Source organism: Gigantopelta aegis, chromosome 2 (assembly GCF_016097555.1).
Source record: "Gigantopelta aegis isolate Gae_Host chromosome 2, Gae_host_genome, whole genome shotgun sequence".
In the NCBI taxonomy this organism is placed as follows: Eukaryota; Metazoa; Mollusca; class Gastropoda; order Neomphalida; family Peltospiridae; genus Gigantopelta; species Gigantopelta aegis.
The window spans coordinates 1,330,025-1,352,768 of NC_054700.1; the positions used below are offsets into that span (position 1 = coordinate 1,330,025).

General features: G+C 40.1%; 1 protein-coding gene across 1 annotated transcript in view; it reads right to left on the minus strand.

Annotated features, from left to right (window-relative positions):
* Positions 1 to 12,158: 12,158 nt before the first annotated feature.
* Positions 12,159 to 22,744, minus strand: part of LOC121379064 (sodium-dependent proline transporter-like) — a 44,799-nt gene continuing 34,213 nt past the window's right edge. Inside the window, exons 9-14 of the mRNA XM_041507528.1 lie at positions 22,055 to 22,108; positions 21,532 to 21,631; positions 18,525 to 18,652; positions 16,869 to 17,024; positions 15,454 to 15,606; positions 12,159 to 12,941 (exon numbers count right to left, since the gene is read on the minus strand). Coding sequence (XP_041363462.1) covers positions 12,861 to 12,941; positions 15,454 to 15,606; positions 16,869 to 17,024; positions 18,525 to 18,652; positions 21,532 to 21,631; positions 22,055 to 22,108 — 672 coding nt within the window. The 3' untranslated portion in view covers positions 12,159 to 12,860. The remainder of the gene's footprint in view (positions 12,942 to 15,453; positions 15,607 to 16,868; positions 17,025 to 18,524; positions 18,653 to 21,531; positions 21,632 to 22,054; positions 22,109 to 22,744) is intronic.

The window sequence follows — 22,744 nt, forward strand, 5'->3', positions numbered from 1 at the left end:
CAAAAAAAACCTTACATTTTCGTCCTGGGGAGGAGAAGTGCCTCCCCACCCCTGGTTTCTACGGACTCTACTACTACTACTACTACTACTACTACTACTACTACTACTACCAACAATAATAAAGGGGTGCATCTAATTGCTAATAACAATAGGTCAGGCACTAGTACCCGGTGCCGAATAGCAAATGTAGGCTAATTGCGGTTTATACAAACTATATAAATTTATTATTTCAACATTGTCAGTGACGGACTATCATTGTCGTCTTATTCCGATTCAAGTATTATGATTGCTGCAGCAGCCACTTGCTCAACAGAAGCAGCCATGTTGGTGAAGTAACTTCCTGTTCCAATCGCATTCCTTTCGCTGTCCAGGACAGAACAGTCCAGGAAAAGTGACAGGAACGCACCCCAAGTTTGTGTGCACTCTGGGAAATTTGTCATGACGTAGGCATTTGTGTGCTTCAAGCGACATCTACCGGTGACATCAGAATACTAACTTTGAAAATTATTTCAAGTAATTGGGTTACGGGGATTCCCATGGTATTTATCGATATAAAACCTGCTTTTTACTCTATTTTATAAAAACGTGATCCAAGTGTGTTACAGGTTTGTAGATTAACCAAAATTAGAATTAATTTTCGCGGCTGAAACTAGGGCGTTCGACTTTAAGATTTACTACCAATAATATATATATATATTTTTTTTTTTTATCCTGGTAGATCCACCGTATGTTCAATTTAAATAGACTTCCGCCGATGTCCTATCTACCAAAGACGCATCTGTGACCTTACCTGTAGATTTTCTTCTGGAACTGACAGCTCTGCATGTGGTGGCTGTACTCATGACGGGTGCCGCCGGTGGGGCAGATCATCACTGTTTTCACGTTGATTCATGAGTGCATGTCATAACATCTGTACTTATTCCAATGAGTCCATCGGTCTACAGGCTGGTAGGTACTGGGTTCGGATCCCAGTCGAGGCATGGGATTTTTAATCCAAATACCGACTCCAAACTCTGAGTGAGTGCTCCGCAAGGCTCAATGGGTTGGTGTAAACCACTTACACCGACCAGTGATCCACAACTGGTTCAACAAAGGCCATGGTTTGTGCTATCCTGCCTGTGGGAAGCGCAACTAAAAGTTCCTTGCTGCCTGTCGTAAAAGAGTAGCCTATGTGGCGACAGCGGGTTTCCTCTAAAAAACAGTGTCAAAATGACCATATGTTTGACGTCCAATAGCCGATGATAAGATAAAAAATAAATGTGCTTTAATGGCGTCGTTAAATAAAACAAACTTTACTTTTTTGTGTTCCAATGAGCTCTGTCCTGTGCTGGTTCTGAGTCAGTAAACTAGTCTATGAGTGGCAGTCCTCTTTATGGCGATTCAAGGATGAAATCTCCTGTGAGGGAGTTTTTTTTCGGAAGTGGCTGCCCTGCTTTAGCGGAGGCACTAGATAGAGATTCATGGACTTAAAGTTAAAAGAAAAGTTTGTTATGTTTAACGACACCTGTGACGGTACATGCTCTTAATTTCTTTTCGCCTGTGGCGATATTAATTGTTTTAGAAGGCCGTGTGCAGTTCCAAATGCACTTAGCCCAGATGGGCAATTTGTTACGTAATACCTTCGCGCGACCGTGCATTCCAATATGCACTTAGTGCAGCTGTGGAGGCCATGTGGCCAGTAGTTATGTAATACCTCTGTGAGTGCGGTTTTTACAACAGTGATTTTGGCGAATGGCGACAGCCAGTCTGACGATCAGAGAAAAATATGCCGGCGTGGTGGCTGTGGAAAATCCACATGATACGTGAGGTACCGCCTTGTACCCCCAGGCGATATTCGCTGTCTCTGAGAGTTTTGAATAAATAGCTAGGATTTTAGATATATCGAGGAGAAACATAGGAAGGCTTCCAGGGGGAACGTTAGTCCGTTAGGACTTGGTAAATATCATTTCTGCTCTGTTGTATAACCTTGATGTGATTGATGTGACTTTAAATATTTTAATACTGTATTATACCAATATTATTTAGACGGTGCTGCCGGTCATCTGACGCAGTAATACTGTAGGCTCACTGATCTATATAATTATTAAAGCTTAGCCAGTCATCCTAGAGGACCTAGGTAAACTGTAGGTTATTGTCTTTATTGTGATAGGTACCAGTATTAAGTCTGTATTATAAGGTTATTGAATGAGTAGTTAAGGGTTAATTAAAAATTAACTAGTTAGGAATAGAGTTGTAATTCCTTTATTAATTAAGTTCCCCTGGCAACGTTTCTCAATTATCACACGTTATTGAACGAGTAGTAAGGGTTAATTAAAAATTAACCAGTTAGGAATAGAGTTGTAATTCCTTTATTAATTAAGTTCTCCTGGCAGCGTTTCTCAATTATCACACGTGTGGGTGTTGTGCCACGGTGAAGTGATTAGCATATTGTGTAAACTTAATTAACTACTGCGGCAGTACATTTGTCAGCGTAGGTTAATACAGATTCCAAAGTGTATTGTGTTTTGTTGTGTTTTCTAGTGAACTAAACGTGCTATAGTAATATATACTTTATATAAGATCATATCTCTGATCATACCTAGACGAGCCACAAGCGGGTATAACCGCCCGTTACAGAGAGATCTAATAAATATACAGTTAGGAGAGATATTTGGACAATCGTGTTTCATTCAGTTACGGGTATTATAGGATCCCCGTGTCAGGAGTAGAAAATTGGGGCGCTCGTCCCGGATCTGAAACGGGACATGCATATTTAAAAAAAGTATTGTTTGTAAATGGGGCTTTATAAATTATTTTTAACAATAACCAGAAGTAGCAACGTTGTTCACTAGAAAATTAATTAATAATAAGTGCGTCATATCTAAACATGGATAAGAATTTGCTGGATACGCCTACGCTCAGTGTAGTGGAGATTAAGCAAGCACGTAAGGCCGAGTTAGTTGAAATCGCGGGTGAGCGAGAAATTGATTTAACATCAGCTAAAACCTTAAGAGATACAAGGACAATTATTATCCAGGAAGTTTTTGGTGATTGTCCTGTTATGGAAGACAGTGAGATTGTTCCAGAGATAGAGATAAATGAGTTAAGTGTGGAACTTTAAGAGTCGGAATTTTAAACCAGGGGATAAGGTGCTGCTGTACCTTCCCATTAAACAGGGTTCATTACAGAACAGGTATTTCGGACCCTATGTTGTGCGCAAACGGGTTAATGAGACAGGGTATGTGATAAACACTCCTGATAGGGTTAGGAAAAGTAGGTATTGTCACATCAGTTTGCTAAAAGGTTATTTTGACAGACTGCCGATAGTTCCAGTACTACCGGTCCAAATTGAGAGTCAATCAATTTCCTGTGATGACGTCAAGACTGCAGAGATCAAATTAACCAACAGACAGATTCTAGCAGACTTGAACCCCCAGCGAGAAAAGTTGACTACGCTGATACAAGACAATGCTTCCATTTGTCAGGACCTTCCAACGGTTACCAATACCTTAAGCCAGGATGTGCGCTTGGAACCCAACGCTACACCGATTCGACAGCATGCCTATCGGAGAAAACCTGGAAAACGTGCGACACTGAAAAAGAAGGAAACGAAGTTCCAGTGATCAGAAGAATGCGAGAAGTCATTCAACCGTATCAAGCAGATGCGCTCCTCGTCTCCCGTGATGGCAGCACCAGAGTACCGAATGCCGTTCAAGCTGGCTGTGGATGCCAGTGACGTGGGAGCTGTTCCAGGAAGACGAAAATGAACTGGACCATCCTGTAAGTTTCTTCTCCAATAAGTTTGACAAACACCAGGTGAACTATTCCACTATAGAGAAGGAAGCTTTGGCCATGGTACAAGCTCTGAAGCATTTTCAGACCTGCGTGAAATCGGCAGTGCATCAAGTGGTGGTCTTTACTGATCATAATCCGCTTACCTTCATTCACAGAATGAAAGCCACCAACCAGAGAGTTTTGAGGTGGAGTCTTCTTCTACAAGAATACCCAATTACCATTGAACATATTAAGGGCACTTCTAATGTAATTGCTGATGCCCTGTCCCGAAGTTGAACGTTATGATAATGTGTTGACATTCTTGATTTCTGTTTTGTTCTTATATATTTTATTGTATACCAGGGACTCAGAGACTCAGTGTGATTACTAGTAGTCACCTTATTATTACATGTGTTATAAATGCCCGTATGCGTCGGTTAACGCACCTTTTTGTTTTAATGTAGTATATTTCCCTATTCCTAGAGTAGAGGAAATATCCTTTTTGAGGTGGGTGTGAGTGACGGTACATGCTCTTAATTTCTTTTCGCCTGTGGCGATATTAATTGTTTTAGAAGGCCGTGTGCAGTTCCAAATGCACTTAGCCCAGATGGGCAATTTGTTACGTAATACCTTCGCGCGACCGTGCATTCCAATATGCACTTAGTGCAGCTGTGGAGGCCATGTGGCCAGTAGTTATGTAATACCTCTGTGAGTGCGGTTTTTACAACCGTGATTTTGGCGAATGGCGACAGCCTGTCTGACGATCAGAGAAAAATATGCCGGCGTGGTGGCTGTGGAAAATCCACATGATACGTGAGATACCGCCTTGTACCCCCAGGCGATATTCGCTGTCTCTGAGAGTTTTGAATAAATAGCTAGGATTTTAGATATATCGAGGAGAAACATAGGAAGGCTTCCAGAGGGAACGTTAGTCCGTTAGGACTTGGTAAATATCATTTCTGCTCTGTTGTATAACCTTGATGTGATTGATGTGACTTTAAATATTTTAATACTGCATTATACCAATATTATTTAGACGGTGCTGCCGGTCATCTGACGCCGTAATACTGTAGGCTCACTGATCTATACAATTATTAAAGCTTAGCCAGTCATCCTAGAGGACCTAGGTAAACTGTAGGTTATTGTCTTTATTGTGATAGGTACCAGTATTAAGTCTGTATTACAAGGTTATTGAATGAGTAGTTAAGGGTTAATTAAAAATTAACCAGTTAGGAATAGAGTTGTAATTCCTTTATTAATTAAGTTCCCCTGGCAGCGTTTCTCAATTATCACACGTTATTGAACGAGTAGTAAGGGTTAATTAAAAAGTAACCAGTTAGGAATAGAGTTGTAATTCCTTTATTAATTAAGTTCTCCTGGCAGCGTTTCTCAATTATCACACGTGTGGGTGTTGTGTCACGGTGAAGTGATTAGCATATTGTGTAAACTAGATACCTAGAGATTAACTAATTAAGTGATCAGTTCTGGGTTGTTATTATTGTTGTTATTAATTAACTACTGCGGCAGTACATTTGTCAGCGTAGGTTAATATAGATTCCAAAGTGTATTGTGTTTTGTTGTGTTTTCCAGTGAACTAAACGTGCTATAATAATATATACTTTATATAAGATCGTATCTCTGATCATACCTAGAGAGCCACAAGCGGGTATAACCGCCCGTTACAGAGAGATCTAATAGATATACAGTTAGGAGAGATATTTGGACAATCGTGTTTCATTCAGTTACGGGTATTATAGGATCCCCGTGACAACACCACTAGATCACATCGGTTTATTAACGATCGGAATGAAGCAATATGTTGCCAAATACCCATTCGATTCTGCAAAGATACGGCCTTGATCATATAACACGGTTTTGTTATTCAGATTTGTTAATATCACACGTGCAACCATACGCGTACGAGACGATGGTGGGTGGGGACATTTGCCCCCCCCCCCCAACAGTGCTGGAGCAAATCCTCAAATTTCGGTAAACATTATAGATATAACAAAATGTATTACCTTGAGACCTTTCACCAGTAATTTCCATTATTATAGCCGCAAAATTAGTTGTAATCAATGCAAAACATTGTTTGTAACCCTATATAACCGTTTGGCATAAAGTAACGCTAAAGTGAAGAAAAGCGTTATCCAGATTCGGGAATTTTCGTTTTATTAGGGCAAAAACCACCGTGCCCCCTACAGAAATAGGAGCCCGTACGCCTATGTGAGCGAAAAACGCAAGCGTTCTCTGAATATCTAGCCAACAGAATGATGATAATATAAAATGCTCGTTTGATCTCCAAGCAGAAATCCCCCCACCATATCATCCATTAACGATCATTTTGATTCCATCCAGAACTTTTATTACAAGTTTTACGTAATACTGACTTTTACTCTAAATTTTAATTTGATCTATCTGTGATGTTTGTATTTTTTGCACAATTCTTTACACTGTGTTTTTATTTAACTATTGCATTTTTAACGTGATGTTTATCATCACATTATGTTTGCATTTACCATAGTTTGACACCCAATAGCCGATGTATTTTTTGTGCTGGGGTGTCGTTAAACATTCATTCATTCAACCACTATTAACGAGTAGTGTTGTAGCTTCATATTTATATTGGTGAGCTGCGTAGGAACCACAAACTTGGACGACCTTGGTCGGTTACCGTGTCCAACTAAAAAGCTGAAATCGTTCATTTCTAATACGACTTCTTTGTGCTGATTTCTGATATGACCTGCCTTTGGTTCCTGTCTATTTATTTCTGATATGACCTGCCTTTGGTTCGTGTCTATTTATTTCTGATATGACCTGCCTTTGGTTCGTGTCTGTTTCTGATATGACTTGCCTTTGGTTCGTGTCTATTTCTGATATGACTTGCCTTTGGTTCGTGTATATTTATTTCTGATATGACTTGCCTTTGCTTCGTGTCTATTTATTTCTGATATGACTTGCCTTTGGCCCCGTGTCTATTTTTGATATGACTTACCTTTGCTTCGTGTTTGTGTTCATTTCTGATATGATTTACATTTGGCTCCCGCCTGTGTTCATTTCTGATATTACTTTCTTTTGGTTAGTGTCCGTGTTCATTTCTGATATGTCTTCAATTTGGCCCATGTCTCTGTTTGTTCATTTTGGATATGACATTCCTTTAGCCCGTGTATGTGTTCATTTCTTATATGACTTATCTTTGACCAGTGTCTGTGTTCATTTCTGATATGACTATCCTTTGGTCCCGGTTTATGTTCATTTCTGATATGACTATCCTTTGACCCGTGTCTGTTCATTTCTGATATGACTATCATTTGGCCCGTGTCTGTGTTCATTTCTTATATGACTATCCTTTGGCCCGTGTCTGTGTTCATTTCTAATATGACTATCCTTTGACCCGTGTCTGTGTTCATTTCTGACCAGCATGGATGCTATCAAGCGAGCTTTGTAATGCTTTTTATTTATTACATACCTATTCAATATTTTTATAGTGATAAAGACAGTTTCAAACCGTGTGATAAATTTATTTTGTATCGCACATACGCACGATTTGGACCGGAACTTTTAAATGGGGAATTCCCTTTTCATCTCTACTGGAGTTAGCGTCTTTTAGTTACTGACGTCATATATGATTTAGAAATTACATCACATCGTATTTGAAACATTAGACAAGGCTGCCGCAGAGTACGATTCTTAACGTTACGTAAATCCATGAAAGGAGTATTAATCATAGATTTAACAAAGTGTTGTTATGACGTAAAACTGTTTTTGTAAAGCATAAAAGAAGGTATGTAATAGAAACAGAACTTCACATACGTTGTTTTCGCTTCCTATTTATTGGACTGGTTTATTTTACTCGTGCAATACACAGGAAGCAAAAACAACGTATGTGAAGGTATGTATATTTATCTCTTCGTCACCCAGCATTCAGTAGATGGTTACTAAAAACTGTAACAGTTCATTTTCAAACCAACTAATTGTTATATATAAGATTCTGGACCTTGGTCTTAAAACATATATATATATATATATATATATATATATATATATATATACATACATACATACATACATAATTTAATTTATCCTATAACGTACCCATGATATCCATGTCATAAACCCATGTGATAATTTTAGTGTATTAACCCGGTTATTAATGATATGCCAATTTGCAAGGTCTCTAGGTAATGTGTTGCTGTGGATGAGTAATTTGTTTACAAGCCAACAAGACCTGTGTACCTGAGGTCTCACTACACAGATCACTTCCGGGTGAGAGTTCATTCATCACGGTCCACTATTGTTCCTAATTGTGACACATGTTATGGTTCACATATTCACTTCTAGGACATGGTGATGAATTAAAACAATATGCACGTTTAATAGTAAGCCTTCTGGCTGTATTTTGCCCATGCTATTTTGTAACATTGTGCATTGACCTGCTGGGACATGGATATAGAGAGCAAAGACAGCCGGAGTTAATCGGTTAATGAACCACCTGTTCAGAACGGTACTACAGCCAGATGCGGTCATATAGCAAAAAACTGAGACGGACGTTCTCAATTTTGGAGTGAAAATAAATGCTTATAATGTATGTTCGGAATGGTGTATGTTGTTAGTGCTAACGAGAACCGGTTCTATTGGCAATCTTCATTTGAAGTTGGGCAATTTAACATGGATTTCAATGGCAGATGATATCTGTGTAGTGAGACCTGAGCTCAACGTTTTCACAGATTTAGTTAAAATGCGTGACATCAAACTAACGTGTGCTAATCGTGATGACATCATATGGCCGATGGCGGCAAAAGAAACGCATAGGTGATAGGGAAAGAAGAAAAGTGTTTGATTTGACAAAATATAGTTTTTTTGTACAATGTTGCTGAATGACCATGTTTGTTAATACTCCTGGAATGGGGCAGCATGCCGAAATGCATCCTAAAACAAATTTAACGCACGCTGTGGCACGTTGTGCGACAATTGCAGGAAATCAGCGTGAAATGGTCAGATTTTGGCGAATGCACGTGAAACTCGGGGAAAAGATTGGGGGTAGTGATGGGTAGTTAAAGCTGCAATGCTCGCAATGATGCCTCATTTCCATTTCGACGTAGACGAGTTACAAGGTGTATACTACCAAATCAAATCCCATAGACGACAATAGTAACATATGTGGCTAAAACTCCTACCTGCAGCGTATCAATCGACATAAACGCCACGGATATAAATACTACCACCCCTCACACTTAAAGTGAATCAGAAAACAGTGGGGGTCAAGCTGCTAGTTTCTGAGATAACGGGTAGCGTCTATGACTACCCTAGTTCCGCATAAAATTCAAGTACTCTATATGTAGAGACAACAAAGATAGTCAGAGTACCTCTACCCCTATAAAGAATTCCATTAAAAACACATGCACTTGATTGACCCCTAGATTATGAAGACCTTAACAGGCACATCAAACAAATATCAGTAGTAAAAAAATACACTGTCTGAGGAAGGAAACACAAACATGACTGTACCTGTATGAAGTAATGACTTAATGTTCTGGACATTAGTGTTGGGAGGAAATCCTGTATGCAGGGTGTGACCGTCTTCAAGTTACCAGGTGTGGGAATTTCAAATCCATCGCCATGCTGATTTTCATAATGAATCATCAAAACCATTGCCAGCCACCAATATTCCTGACTATATTTTATTTATAGCCTACTGAAGTTGGAGGTTTTAATAGTTGTGATATCTGGAATTATCATGCAGCTTTCACACATTTATTTTTGATTAATTACTGAAAAAAGCTATTTTTAAATGACAAAATTATCCGAACATCTATTTTGTTGCATTATTTTCTAATCCAGATGAATACAATATGTATATTGGATGTATTCCTACAATATGTAATCCAGCATTTTATTTAGCTAGTAACATTAGGTAATACAGCTTTAACAATAAAATAAATTATCAACTTAATCCAAGGCAGATAATCAAATCTGAAAAGAATTGGTTCTGAATCTAGTATAAACTCAAAATGCTCTTCATGAGAGCTAACTAAGTGATTATCAAGAAGAAATAACAATTGATCTGCAGATCTAAATATAAGTTTAACAACCTTATTGTTATGTATAAATAAGAAGAGAAGACAAAATAGTGACAACAAATTTAATTATGTTTTTGGTAAAGTTTTTCTACTAAATTTACTTTAAATTTTGCATAAAACTACAAATTTGTCTAAAATATACCTTAGCACCCTATAAATATCTCAAAATGACAATAAAAATCAAGTTCTTTACAAATTTGAGTTTTCAGAATTCCATACATGAAACTTTAACTATGTTAATGGAAACTAAAGACATTAACCCACTATTGGCACATGCTATTTTTAATATAAAAATAAATTGCTATTAAAATCTTAGTTCAGGTTGCCTATATATAATACCATATTTAAGAGCAGTTGTATATGGGAAGTCAAATACCATGTAAAAAGAAATTATTGAAATCTTTACAGTATGAATTATAGGCCAAAACCAACTTTTCCTTAGTGCTAACTTTGATTCAAACTCCATTCAGAGCCATGTACAGAAATTATTGTCACGGTCAAAGTCATTGTGAACTTGCATGGTCGAGTGATGGCTAATTAATCAACCAGTATAATTTAATTAAATAAAATGACAAAATCATAATACTTCTTATTATGCACTGAATATGTGCTATAGGGTGTATACTACCAAATCAAATCCCATAGACGACAATAGTAACATATGTGGCTAAAACTCCTACCTGCAGCGTATCAATCGACATAAACGCCACGGATATAAATACTACCACGCCTCACACTTCAAGTGAATCAGAAAAAAATGGGGGTCAAGCTGCTCGTTTCTGAGATAACGGGTAGCGTCTATAACTACCCTAGTTCCGCACAAAATTCAAGTTCTTTTTTTTACAGGTACCCCATACATGTTTCAAGCACAAAGCTACTTTACTCAGATGAAACTATTATTTTTTACAACCAACACACTCACATTTATAACCAATCACAGGACTTGTGGTGTTCACTTCTGTATCAAAAGTTGGGTGCACCTCAAACTTTGATCCAGCCGGAAGTTATTTGGTTTAGTACTACCTACAAGATGCCAAGACTAAGCCTTTCGAATCGAAACATTGCAATAGACCACCTCCAGTTGGGTGAATCGCAGTCAGCAGTCACACGCCACATGAACGTCCATCAGAGTACCATTTCACGTCTCTGGGACAGGTACCAGCAGTTTCAATCAGCTGATGACCGGCCCAGAAGTGGAAGACCTCGCATAGCAACTGCAGCACAAGAGCGCTACATCCGGGTTCTGCACTTGCGTCACCGAACTGCCACAGCAACGAACACTGCTGGACGCATACCTGGTTTGAGAAGGGTGTCTGCACAAACCATTCGGAACCGACTTCGAGAAGCTGGTTTACAGGCTAGGAGACCGTATGTTGGCCCCGTCCTGCCATGTCAACATTGACATTTACGTGTTCGCTGGTGTACGAATGTTCAGGGGTGGAACTTGGGGAAACTGGTTGCGAGTATGGTTCAGCGACGAGTCACGTTTCCTTCTACAGCGACGTGATGGACGACAATGTGTTTACAGACGCCGCAATGAACGTTTTGCCAACAACTGCGTCACCCAAGTTGACAGATTTGGTGGATGGGGAGTGTCATGATGTGAGGAGCCATCTCATACACCGGCAGAAGTGTGTTCGTACAAGGCAACCTGCCAGCTGTACGCTACCGGGATGAAATTCTTCGCCGTCACATGCTTCCCATTTTGGATCGACAGAGAGAACTCATTAAGTAGGACAATGCCAGGCCGCATACGACACATGTAACAATGGATTTTCTACAGAATGAGAACATTAATGTGCTGCCAGATTTCAACCCCATTGAACAACTACGGGACGAACTGGACAGCCGTGTACGCCAGCGTGACCCGGAGCCCCAGACGCTTCCGCAACTGTCACATGCACTGCAGGAAGAATGGGCTAGGATTCTACGTGCCCGGATTCAGAGACTCATTCAGTCTATGCCAAGAAGATGTCGCGCAATGATTGCTGCTGGTGGCCACACAAGGTACTGATTTCAGCGCCCTCGTGCGACGCTGTTTGGTGACGAAAACGCCGAACACTGTCACATACTCATGTCAATTTTGACTGTGATACGAACATAAATAACGAAATTATGCCACTTTGTATTAAAGAGATAATTCCATGAATATTTCGCCTATGCGTTTCTTTTTTGACAGAGTATATGTAAAATATTAACCTCGTTTAGTTAATCGGTATTTGTCTCGGCAGAGTCTCTGTTACGTCACGAATTGTCACCCCGGCACCCACCTAATAATATTCTTCTTTTTTCTTTTTATTATTATTAGGGTGATTGTTTGTTGTTGTTGTTTTTTTTTTTTGGGGGGGGGGGGGGGGGGGTTGGGGGTCACCAGATCAGTGGAGGATCTAGGTCCTGGCTCCACTGAAAACTAATTTAGGCATAATTTAATAACTTGATAAATTATATTATCTCAATTTTGACCAAGACGTGAGTTAAAGTTTTTACCAAAGGACAGCAGCGCATATGAGTTAACAACACTTGCAAAACCTTGCTGCTGATGATGATGTTGTTGATGTTGATGATATCTGATGATAACAGCGTCAGCGTTCATGGCATAGTTCAAAACCGTGTTGAATCGATTTGAGCATGCGATTTATAGAGCGAAATATTTTGAGTCTATAAAACATGGTGTGGATATCACAAACTACTGTGTATATCGAAATGACAAGAATTAGAGTCTTCACCTTCATGGTGATGCAATGAAAAACAAAACGTGCTGTCCTGCTGTGTTGTTTCTTGATGACGTGGTTGTTGGTTGTTGACGTTGTAGTAATAATTGTAGTATACATTCAAAGCTGTGGTAACCAGCCACCAATGTGAGTATAAAAATGGTCTTTAAGACAGGTGGCTCATTAATGCAGGTCATTCTATACTATACTAGATTATTTGTTGACGTAATTTTACACGAGTGAGGTTCTGAATGGTTGAAATTCTCCTGATTCCGGGCTGCGTGACAGACGGACGAACAGACGGACGGACGTCTGTTCACATCTTTTCATTGTTGAAATGTCCGCAATCGGGACTAGCCACGTAATCCTCTGGTAGTTCGCCGCCCGCTTTGGTTAGCTGGAAAATATATATTTTCAAAATTTTTAAATAATAATAAAAATACATTAAACAAAAAAGAATGTTTAAGGTTTGATCCTTTAATGAAAGAAAAGAAAAGAAAAACAAACATACCTCAAACGTTATTTGAAAAAACACACAAATATATTAAAAATAAAAATAAAACAAAAAAAAATAAAAAAAATGATAAACAAAGAAAAAGCATACACACCTGTGTTAAGGCATACAATGGAACCTACTATAAAGACCACCTGTAGTAACACGTCAAGGACATTCTTTTCTGCTCATATCTGGCTGCGGATTTCACCAGGGGGCTAAGGATCTTGCCCTTCCCCCATTTACAAGACGGTGACGAAACTTGTTTAATATCGATGTCACAAAAATGATTTACATGTGTAGATTAACAAAATCCTAGAAGGGGGATACTTACCTTTCATAACTGTGGTACAACTACACATTTTCCATATTTTATTATTTACACCCTATAATACCCGTAACTGAATAAAACACGATTATCCAAATATCTCTCCTAACTGTAGATCTATTAGATCTCTCTGTATCGGGCAGTCTAATACCCGAGTGGCTCGACTCTAGGTATAATCAGAGATAAGATCTTATATAGATATATATATGTAGCACGTTTAGTTCACAAGAAAACACAAGAAAACACAAAACACTTTGGAATCTGTATTAACCTACGCTGACAAATGTACTTGCCGCAGTAGTTAATTAACAACAACAATATAATAACAACCCAGAACTAATCACTTAATTAGTTCATCACTAGGTGTCCAATTTACACAATATTCTAATCACTTCACGGTAATACAATCCACACGCGTGTGTTAATTGAGAAACGCTGCCAGGGGAACTTAATTAATAAAGGAATTACAACTCTATTCCTAACTGGTTAATTTTTAATTAACCCTTAACTACTCATTCAGTAACCTTGTAATACAGAATTAATACTGGTACATATCACCATAAAGACAATAACCTACAATTTACCTAGGTCCTCTAGGATGACCGGCTAAGCTTTAATAGTTTAGAACAGTGAAGCCTACAATTTACTTCGTCAGATTACCGGAGATACTGTCTAAAGAATATTGGTATAATACAGTATTAAAATATTTAAAGTCACATCAATCACATCAAGGTTATACAACAGAGCAGAAAAATATATTTACCACGTCCGGACTGAACTTATATAGATTGTTCAGTGGACAACGTCCGTGCCCCTGGATACTTCCAATGTTTCTCCCCGATATATCTAAAATCCTATCTATTTATTCAAAAATCTCAGAGACAGCGAATATCGCCTGGGGGCACAACGCGGTACCTCACCTATCATGTGATATTGCCACAACTCCCAGAGACGGTATATTTCCTTAGATGGCCAGACTTACTGTCGCCTAGTTCGCCAGAAACCACGGTCGTAAAACCGCACTACCGGAGTTATTACGTAACTACTGGCCACATGGCCTCCACACCTGGTCTGGGTGTGTATTAGGGGGTACGGTCGCGCGGAGGTATTACGTAACCAAGCTGCACACGGCCCTCTAAAACAATTAACATCGCCACAGGCGAAAAGATAAGAACATGTTCCGTCACAACACCCCCAACTCTCCCCCCTCCCTCCGCCCATACATATACCCTCTGAAGTTGTACAGAGGAAATGTTTTACTTAACGACGCACTCAACACATTTTATTTACGGTTATATGGCGTCAGTCAAAAGGGTTAAGGACCACACAGATATTGAGAGAGGAAACCCGCTGTCGCCACTTCATGGGCTACTCTTTTCGATTAGCAGCAAGGGATCTTTTATATGCACCATCCCTCAGACAGGGTAGTACATACCACGGCCTTTGATATACCAGTCGTGCTGAAGTTGTACAGGTCCCCAGGGTTACAGAACTTTGGGTTCTGCACTTTATGGTGATGTTTTTCATGGACTGTCTTTTAATATGTTATTTATATACGATTTACAGAATCGCTGAGCACTTTTTCGTGGTAAAAAACCAGATTGGAAAATCTAACACAGTGGAAATCCAAATTTGCAGCGTAAAAGTCAACATAGCGGACACTAATAAGAATATTTGAAGAACAAAAAACATAGCTGGTATTTCAATACATATCTATATACACAAGACTTCTGATTTAAAGATATACTTGACACTGCTTTCTAAAGATATTCAACACTACTGCTTTAAAGAATTACTCGATAACGCCGCTTTAAAGATATATTCGACATTGCCGCATTAAAAATAAACACGGCACTGCTATTTAGAAATATACTCAAAACTGCTGCATTAAATAGATAGTCGAGAATGCTGTTTTAAAGATATACTTAAAAAAGCTGCTTTGAAAATATTAGACTGTTGCTTTAAAGATGTAGTCGAGAATGCTGCTTTAAAGATAAGCTCAAAACTGCTGCTTTGATAATATGTAGTAAAGATTGCTCCTTAAAGATACACTCCAAAATGTTGCTTTAAAGAGGTTTCGCGTCTTACCGTTATGTCCACAGACTCCAATTGAACGGCATCACCATTTTGATCCATTTTCGGGTCGACGACGTAGTTGGGGATGTATTCAGCGACCAACATCCGGTGTTTAACCAAAGCGGGGCCCCAGTCGTAGGTGGGTGTGGTCGCTTCACGGAAACGCTGCAAGCAACAGTGTATATAGAAATTATCCTCAGTATATAAGAGATATGGTACGCTGACTGGAGATAATACTTGTAATTACTCGACGCTGCTGCTTTAAAGATGTAATCGACGCTGCTGCTTTAAAGATATACTCGACACTGCTACTTTAAAAATAAACTCGACGCTGCTGCTTTAAAGATGTAATCGACGCTGCTGCTTTAAAGATGTAATCGACGCTGCTGCTTTAAAGATGTACTCGACGCTGCTGCTTTAAAGATATACTCGACGCTGTTACTTTAAACATATACTACACACTGCTACTTTAAAGATATACTCGACACTGCTACTTTAAAGATATATTCGGCACTGCTACTTTAAAGATGTAATCGACGCTGCTGCTTTAAAGATCAAATCGACGCTGCTGCTTTAAAGATATACTCAAAACTTAAAGTCCAAACTCAAAACGGAAACGCTGCAACAGTGTATACAGAAATTATCTTCAGTATATAAGAGATATGGTACGCTGACTGGAGATAATACTTTTAATTACTCGACGCTGCTGCTTTAAAGATATACTCGACGCTGCTGCTTTAAAGATATACTCGACGCTGCTGCTTTAAAGATGTAATCGACGCTGCTGCTTTAAAGATGTAATCGAAGCTGCTCCTTAAAGATATACTCGACGATGCTGCTTTAAAGATATACTCGACGCTGCTGCTTTAAAGATATACTCGACGCTGCTGCTTCAAAGATATACTCGACGCTGCTGCTTTAAAGATGTAATCGACGCTGCTGCTTTAAAGATGTAATCGAAGCTGCTCCTTAAAGATATACTCGACACTGCTACTTTAAAGATAAACTCGACGCTGCTGCTTTAAAGATATATTCGACACTGCTACTTTAAAGATAAACTCGACGCTGCTTCTTTAAAGATATATTCGACACTGCTACTTTAAAGATATACTCGACGCTGCTGCTTTAAAGATGTACTCGACACTGCTACTTTAAAGATAAACTCGACACTGCTCCTTTAAGGATATATTCGACACTGCTATTTTAAAGATATATTCGACACTGCTACTTTAAAGATAAACTTGACGCTGCTGCTTTAAAGATATATTCGACACTGCTACTTTCAAGATAAACTCAACGCTGCTGCTTTAAAGATGTACTCGACACTTAAAAAGTACAACATTTAAGTAAATTAAAATAAGTCTACATACTATTAATTTACTCACTGCTAACTCTATGACGCGCCACACCTAAGCCATTAGACTCACCTCACTCATGGTGCCTTTCGACGTGCAGATGAGAACGATTCCTGGGATAAAAATGGCCAGAACGACGGAGAACGTCATGAGCCAGCCCAGAACGTCCGCCCAGTCGGGGTAGCCATCCAGTCGCTGGTAGTCCACCCAGGAGAACACCATGATCCCCTGAAACAAAACACGAGCGGAGAGTCAAATCTGCAATCAAGCCAATCCGTACATTCCCGTGCGAGAAGGACATTACGCAACACGATCATTATCTCTCTTTGGAGCTCTCGAATTTACAGAAACCACATAACCGGCCTCGGTGATGTCGTGGTTAAGCCATCGGACATAAAGTCTGATAGTACAGGGTTCGCAGCCTGGTAGCGGTTCCCACCCAGAGTGAGTTTTAACGACTCAATGGGTAGGTGTAAAACCACTCTTCTCTCTCACTAACAATTAACTAACTAAACCACTCTCCTGGACAAACAGCCCAGATAGCTGAGGATGTGCCCAGGACAGCGTGCTTGAACCTTAATTTGATATAAGCACGAAAATAAATTGAAATGAATTGAAATGAAACGACATAAGGCCCTAGATTTTTAACGGTTGTCACTTCCGGAGAGCAAAGCACAGGATGTTCTATATCAAATACAATTTCAACAGGCGACCATGTTATCGTTTGTGTTTAAAAACACTATATCTAATATATCAACCAAACGTTGACCCATAAATATCAGTACTACAACCCCTACCTCAAAGTATTAACTGAAGAAAATGGTACCTTTCATGGCTTATTTTCGATATAACCAGATGTTTTTACAACACCTTTAGTTTCTTACAAGATTTGAGTATTTGTTTTTACAGATACCCATACGTTTCAAGCACAAGGCTACTTCACACTGTAGTACTAGATCAACTGAAATAGCATACATTTTTTTTGCCCAGATGAAACTAATTTCTTTTACAACAAACATATTTATCATCAATGACTTGTGATATTAACTCCTCTATTAAAGGTTTGGTGCACCTCGAACTTTGACCGAGCCGGAAATTATTTTGGTTTAGTACTAGCTACAGCGATTAATGAACAAAGATAATGAATGAATGAATGTTTAACGACACCCCAGCAAGAAAAATACATCGGCTATTGGGTGTCAAACTATGGTAATGCAAATAAATAAAGAGATGATCAACATCAATATAAAAATTCAAAAACAGTGTAAAGAACTGTGCAAAAACACAAATATCACAGAATTTTACGGATACTGAATATTACTCAAAACTTCAATTTTGTGCTATATTGGCCATTCTCAAAGAGAATGTTACACCCCTGCACCACGGTGAGGTTACAGCACACGCAGGGGAACAAAAATAAAGTTTTACTCTACATGTCGTTGCTGAAAACTGCATTGTGTTATTGTTAACATAGATATCCAGGCACGCATTGGGGAGGTTGGGGGGTGTGTGTGTGTGTGTGTGTGTGTGTGTGTGTGTGTGTGTGTGTGTGTGTGTGTGTGTGAGATCAAGTCAAGTTCCCCCGGAAAATATATAGAGAGAAAGAAATGTTTGAGCAGGGAGGGGTTTGGACAAAATAGTATTTGAATCTGGGCGAAATTGTGTCAGTGTTAAACAGAAAAAATAATTTAAACTTTTTTTTATGGGAACGTGCTTTTAAGAACTCACCGTAACAATGACTGGGGTAAGTACTGCCCAGCACACGACCCACCAGTACTTCCACATGGCCCAGGGGAATATTCCGCACACCTTCTGACCCACCATTGTCTCGATGTCTCGCAGGAATCGAAACGCACCTGTGTAAATAACAATAGTCATTAAAAAAGGAAATAGTTTATTTAACGATGCACTCAACACATTTTATTTACTGTTATATAGCGTCGCCACTTCATGGGCTACTCTTTTCGATTCGCAACAAGGGATATTTTATATGCACCATCCCATATACAGGATAGTACATACCACGGCCTTTGTGACACCAGTTGTGTAGCACTGGCTGGAACGAGAAATAGCCCAATAGGTCCACCAGGCAAGCGCTGTACCACTGGGCTACGCCCCCCCCCCCCCAGTGATTAAATTAAAGGTGATCTATAGCCCACCAGCCTCACACCTGTGTAAATAACAGGTCATTATTAAACTGAAGTTGATCTATATATACTACTCAAAAGAATTTAAGGGTCAGACGATATTTTCGACATTATTTTCTGAATGTCAATTATATTAGCTAGACCATAATGTCACGCGTGGTATTGTTCCATTTTGACGAAAGTGGGTCTAAGCAACCCATAAATGAATTAAAATCCACTGTCATTGACACTGTCGACTAGTTCTAATGGCGAAAACATGCTTACATTTGCACGTAAATTAGGGCGTAAGCGAAAGGTCTGCTAAGTGCCCATAACTTGCTTTTTCACAAAGCGCTTCATTTGTACGCTTTGCATGTGTATTCCATGTTCCCAATGCTGAATTTCCGTATAATTGGAGCTTGCGTTCGTGTACGGTGCACACTCCAAATTCGACAATGGTACGACGTCAACTGACTATCGAAGATCGAGGAAGGGCTATTGCTTGGCTTCAGGATGGCAATACGCAAAGAAATGATGCTCTGAGACTTGGTGTCAGTCAGAGTGTCGTTGGCCGACTGTGGCAACGGTACCAAGCAACGAATTCTGTTGGAAATCGTCCACGTTCGGGAAGACCCCGAAGCACTACAAATAGAGAGGACCGATACATCACCAATATGGCTCTACGTCAACGCACAACCACTGCACGCCGATTACGTGACAATCTGCGGACTGCGACTGGAAGTCGAGTGTCTGATCAAACCATACGCAATCGTCTGAGAGCCAATAATCTACGCTGCCGTCGCCAGGCTGTTCGACCACCACTCCTACCACGTCACAGAACGGCCAGACGTCACTGGTGCACACTTCATCTGCGGTGGCAACGTGTTCAGTGGGGTCGAGTGATGTTCACTAATGAGTCCAGGTTTAGTCTCCAGTTCAACGACGTTCGGGTTCGTGTCTACAGACGTCCTGGGGAGCGCTTCGCTGACGTTAACGTTAGACAACGTCACCGGTTCGGTGGTGGCAGCGTCATGGTGTGGGGCGGCATCTCTATCCACCACAGGACCCCCCTCTATGTGGTGGATGGCAATCTGAATGGAATCCGCTATCTAAATGAGATTATCCGGCCGTTGGTTCTCCCAGGCCTTCAGCAGATTGGCGGCGGGGCAGTTCTGCAGGATGACAATGCCAGACCCCACCACGCCAGGGTGGTAACGGACTTTCTCAGACAACAAGGTATCGCCAGGATGGATTGGCCAGCATATTCGCCTGACTTGGCCCCAATAGAGTCCGCCTGGGACGAATTAGGCAGGAGAGTTCGGGATAACCATGCCCCTCCGGCCAACCTTCATGATCTGGGTCAACTTCTTATGGCAGAGTGGCAGGCCATTCCCCAAGAGTTCTTCAGACGTCTGATCAACAGCATGAGGCAACGATGTGTCGGGTGTATTCGCGCCAGGGGTGGATTCACACACTATTAAACGAATGTTCTAATGTGTAAAATCCATGTTTGACAACCTTCAACTTTGACAGCATGTCATGTGACTTTCTTGTATACAGTGACGTTTATTTGTGGGTTTTTTGTAAATATGGAACAATAAATTAAATTTTTGGTCTAGTTTACATCATCAATCTAATACACTCTGAAACTTATTTGGTTATAAATTTTTGACCCTTAAATTCTTTTGAGTAGATATAAAGACCGGACTCGGTAGTGCTGTGGTTAAGCCAAAGAGTTCGCATTTATATGAAAATATGTCAAAATACGTTAACAATAAAACAAATCAGATGTCAGTGTAAAAAGGTCCGCATGGTATTACATTTATAATTAATCATTTTAAGCTTAAGGTGTACTGTTTCACGTGGCGTTATGGCAACCATTTTTGAAATGGCCGCCAAGGCTCTTTTAAGCAACATTGCATCGTCCTTGCTAGTCTTTTAGTACTGGACTTTGAGCTGGCCAAGTTTTGAGTGTTTAATTACTGAATTACGCCATTACGCCACTTAGCACTGAAGTTCTGAGTGTTTAATTACTGAATTAGGCCATTTTCGCACTTCGTATAAAACAAACTGAATGTGATATAACAGGAACCAGAAAAGTGTTATATTATTCAGTTATGTGGATGGTAGGAAATCATGTTGGCATGCACCCAAACAACCAGATAGCTTGCCCCGCCCTTTGCTGCACCCACACACACACACACGCGCGCACGCACGCACACACACACACACACACACACACACACACACACACACACGAACGCAAACACACACATGTATACGAATATATAACATGGTCTCCTTGCCGACCTGAACATTAAATAATTAATTAATATGAATGAAGTCAGTAGTATGAGAGAGTGATAAAGCGACCTACCGTAGACATACACGATGGCAATGCATTCAGCTATCGCAATAGTGACAAAGCGACCTACCGTAGACATACACTATGGCAATGCATTCAGCTATCGCAATAGTGACAAAGCGACCTACCGTAGGCATACACTATGGCAATGCATTCAGCTATCGCAATAGTGACAAAGCGACCTACCGTAGACATACACTATGGCAATGCATTCAGCTGTCGCAATATTGGCAAAGCGACCTACCGTAGACATACACGATGGCAATGCATTCAACTATCGCAATCAACATGACGTTCCAACTTCCAGAGTAATTATCCATAAGGTCCAGCATGTAAATTCCACCCTTAAAATAAACAGAACAGACACAGTGCAGATACAGTGTAAAACCATATTTTAAAATCTTAAAACAGACACAGTGTAGATACAGTGTAAAACCATATTTTAAAATCTCAAAACAGACACAGTGCAGATACAGTGTAAAACCATATTTGAAAACCTCAAAACAGACAGTATAGATACAGTGTAAAACCATATTTTAAAAACTCAAAAAAGACACAGTGCAGATACAGTGTAAAACCATATTTTAAACTCTCAAAACAGACATAGTGCAGATATAGTGTAAAAGCATATTTTAAAAACTCAAAACAGACACAATGCAGATACAGTGTAAAACCATATTTTAAAATCTCAAAACAGACACAGTGGAGATACAGTGTAGAGCAAGAAGAAGATGGAACACAGACCCAGGGTAAAGAGAGATGTTTACCTGTGTTGTGAGGGTGAGGCCGAGCAAGAAGAAGATGGAACACAGACCCAGGGTAAAGAGAGATGTTTACCTGTGTTGTGAGGGTGAGGCCGAGCAAGAAGAAGATGGAACACAGACCCAGGGTAAAGAGAGATGTTTACCTGTGTTGTGAGGGTGAGGCCGAGCAAGAAAGAAGAAGATGGAACACAGACCCAGGGTAAAGAGAGATGTTTACCTGTGTTGTGAGGGTGAGGCCGAGCAAGAAGAAGATGGAACACAGACCCAGGGTAAAGAGAGATGTTTACCTGTGTTGTGAGGGTGAGGCCGAGAAGAAGAGAAGAAGATGGAACCTGTGTTGTGAGGGTGACAGACCCAGGGTAAAGAGAGATGTTTACCTGTGTTGTGAGGGTGAGGCCGAGCAAGAAGAAGATGGAACACAGACCCAGGGTAAAGAGAGATGTTTACCTGTGTTGTGAGGGTGAGGCCGAGCAAGAAGAAGATGGAACACAGACCCAGGGTAAAGAGAGATGCTTACCTGTGTTGTGAGGGTGAGGCCGAGCAAGAAGAAGATGGAACACAGACCCAGGGTAAAGAGAGATGTTTACCTGTGTTGTGAGGGTGAGGCCGAGCAAGAAGAAGATGGAACACAGACCCAGGGTAAAGAGAGATGTTTACCTGTGTTGTGAGGGTGAGGCCGAGCAAGAAGAAGAT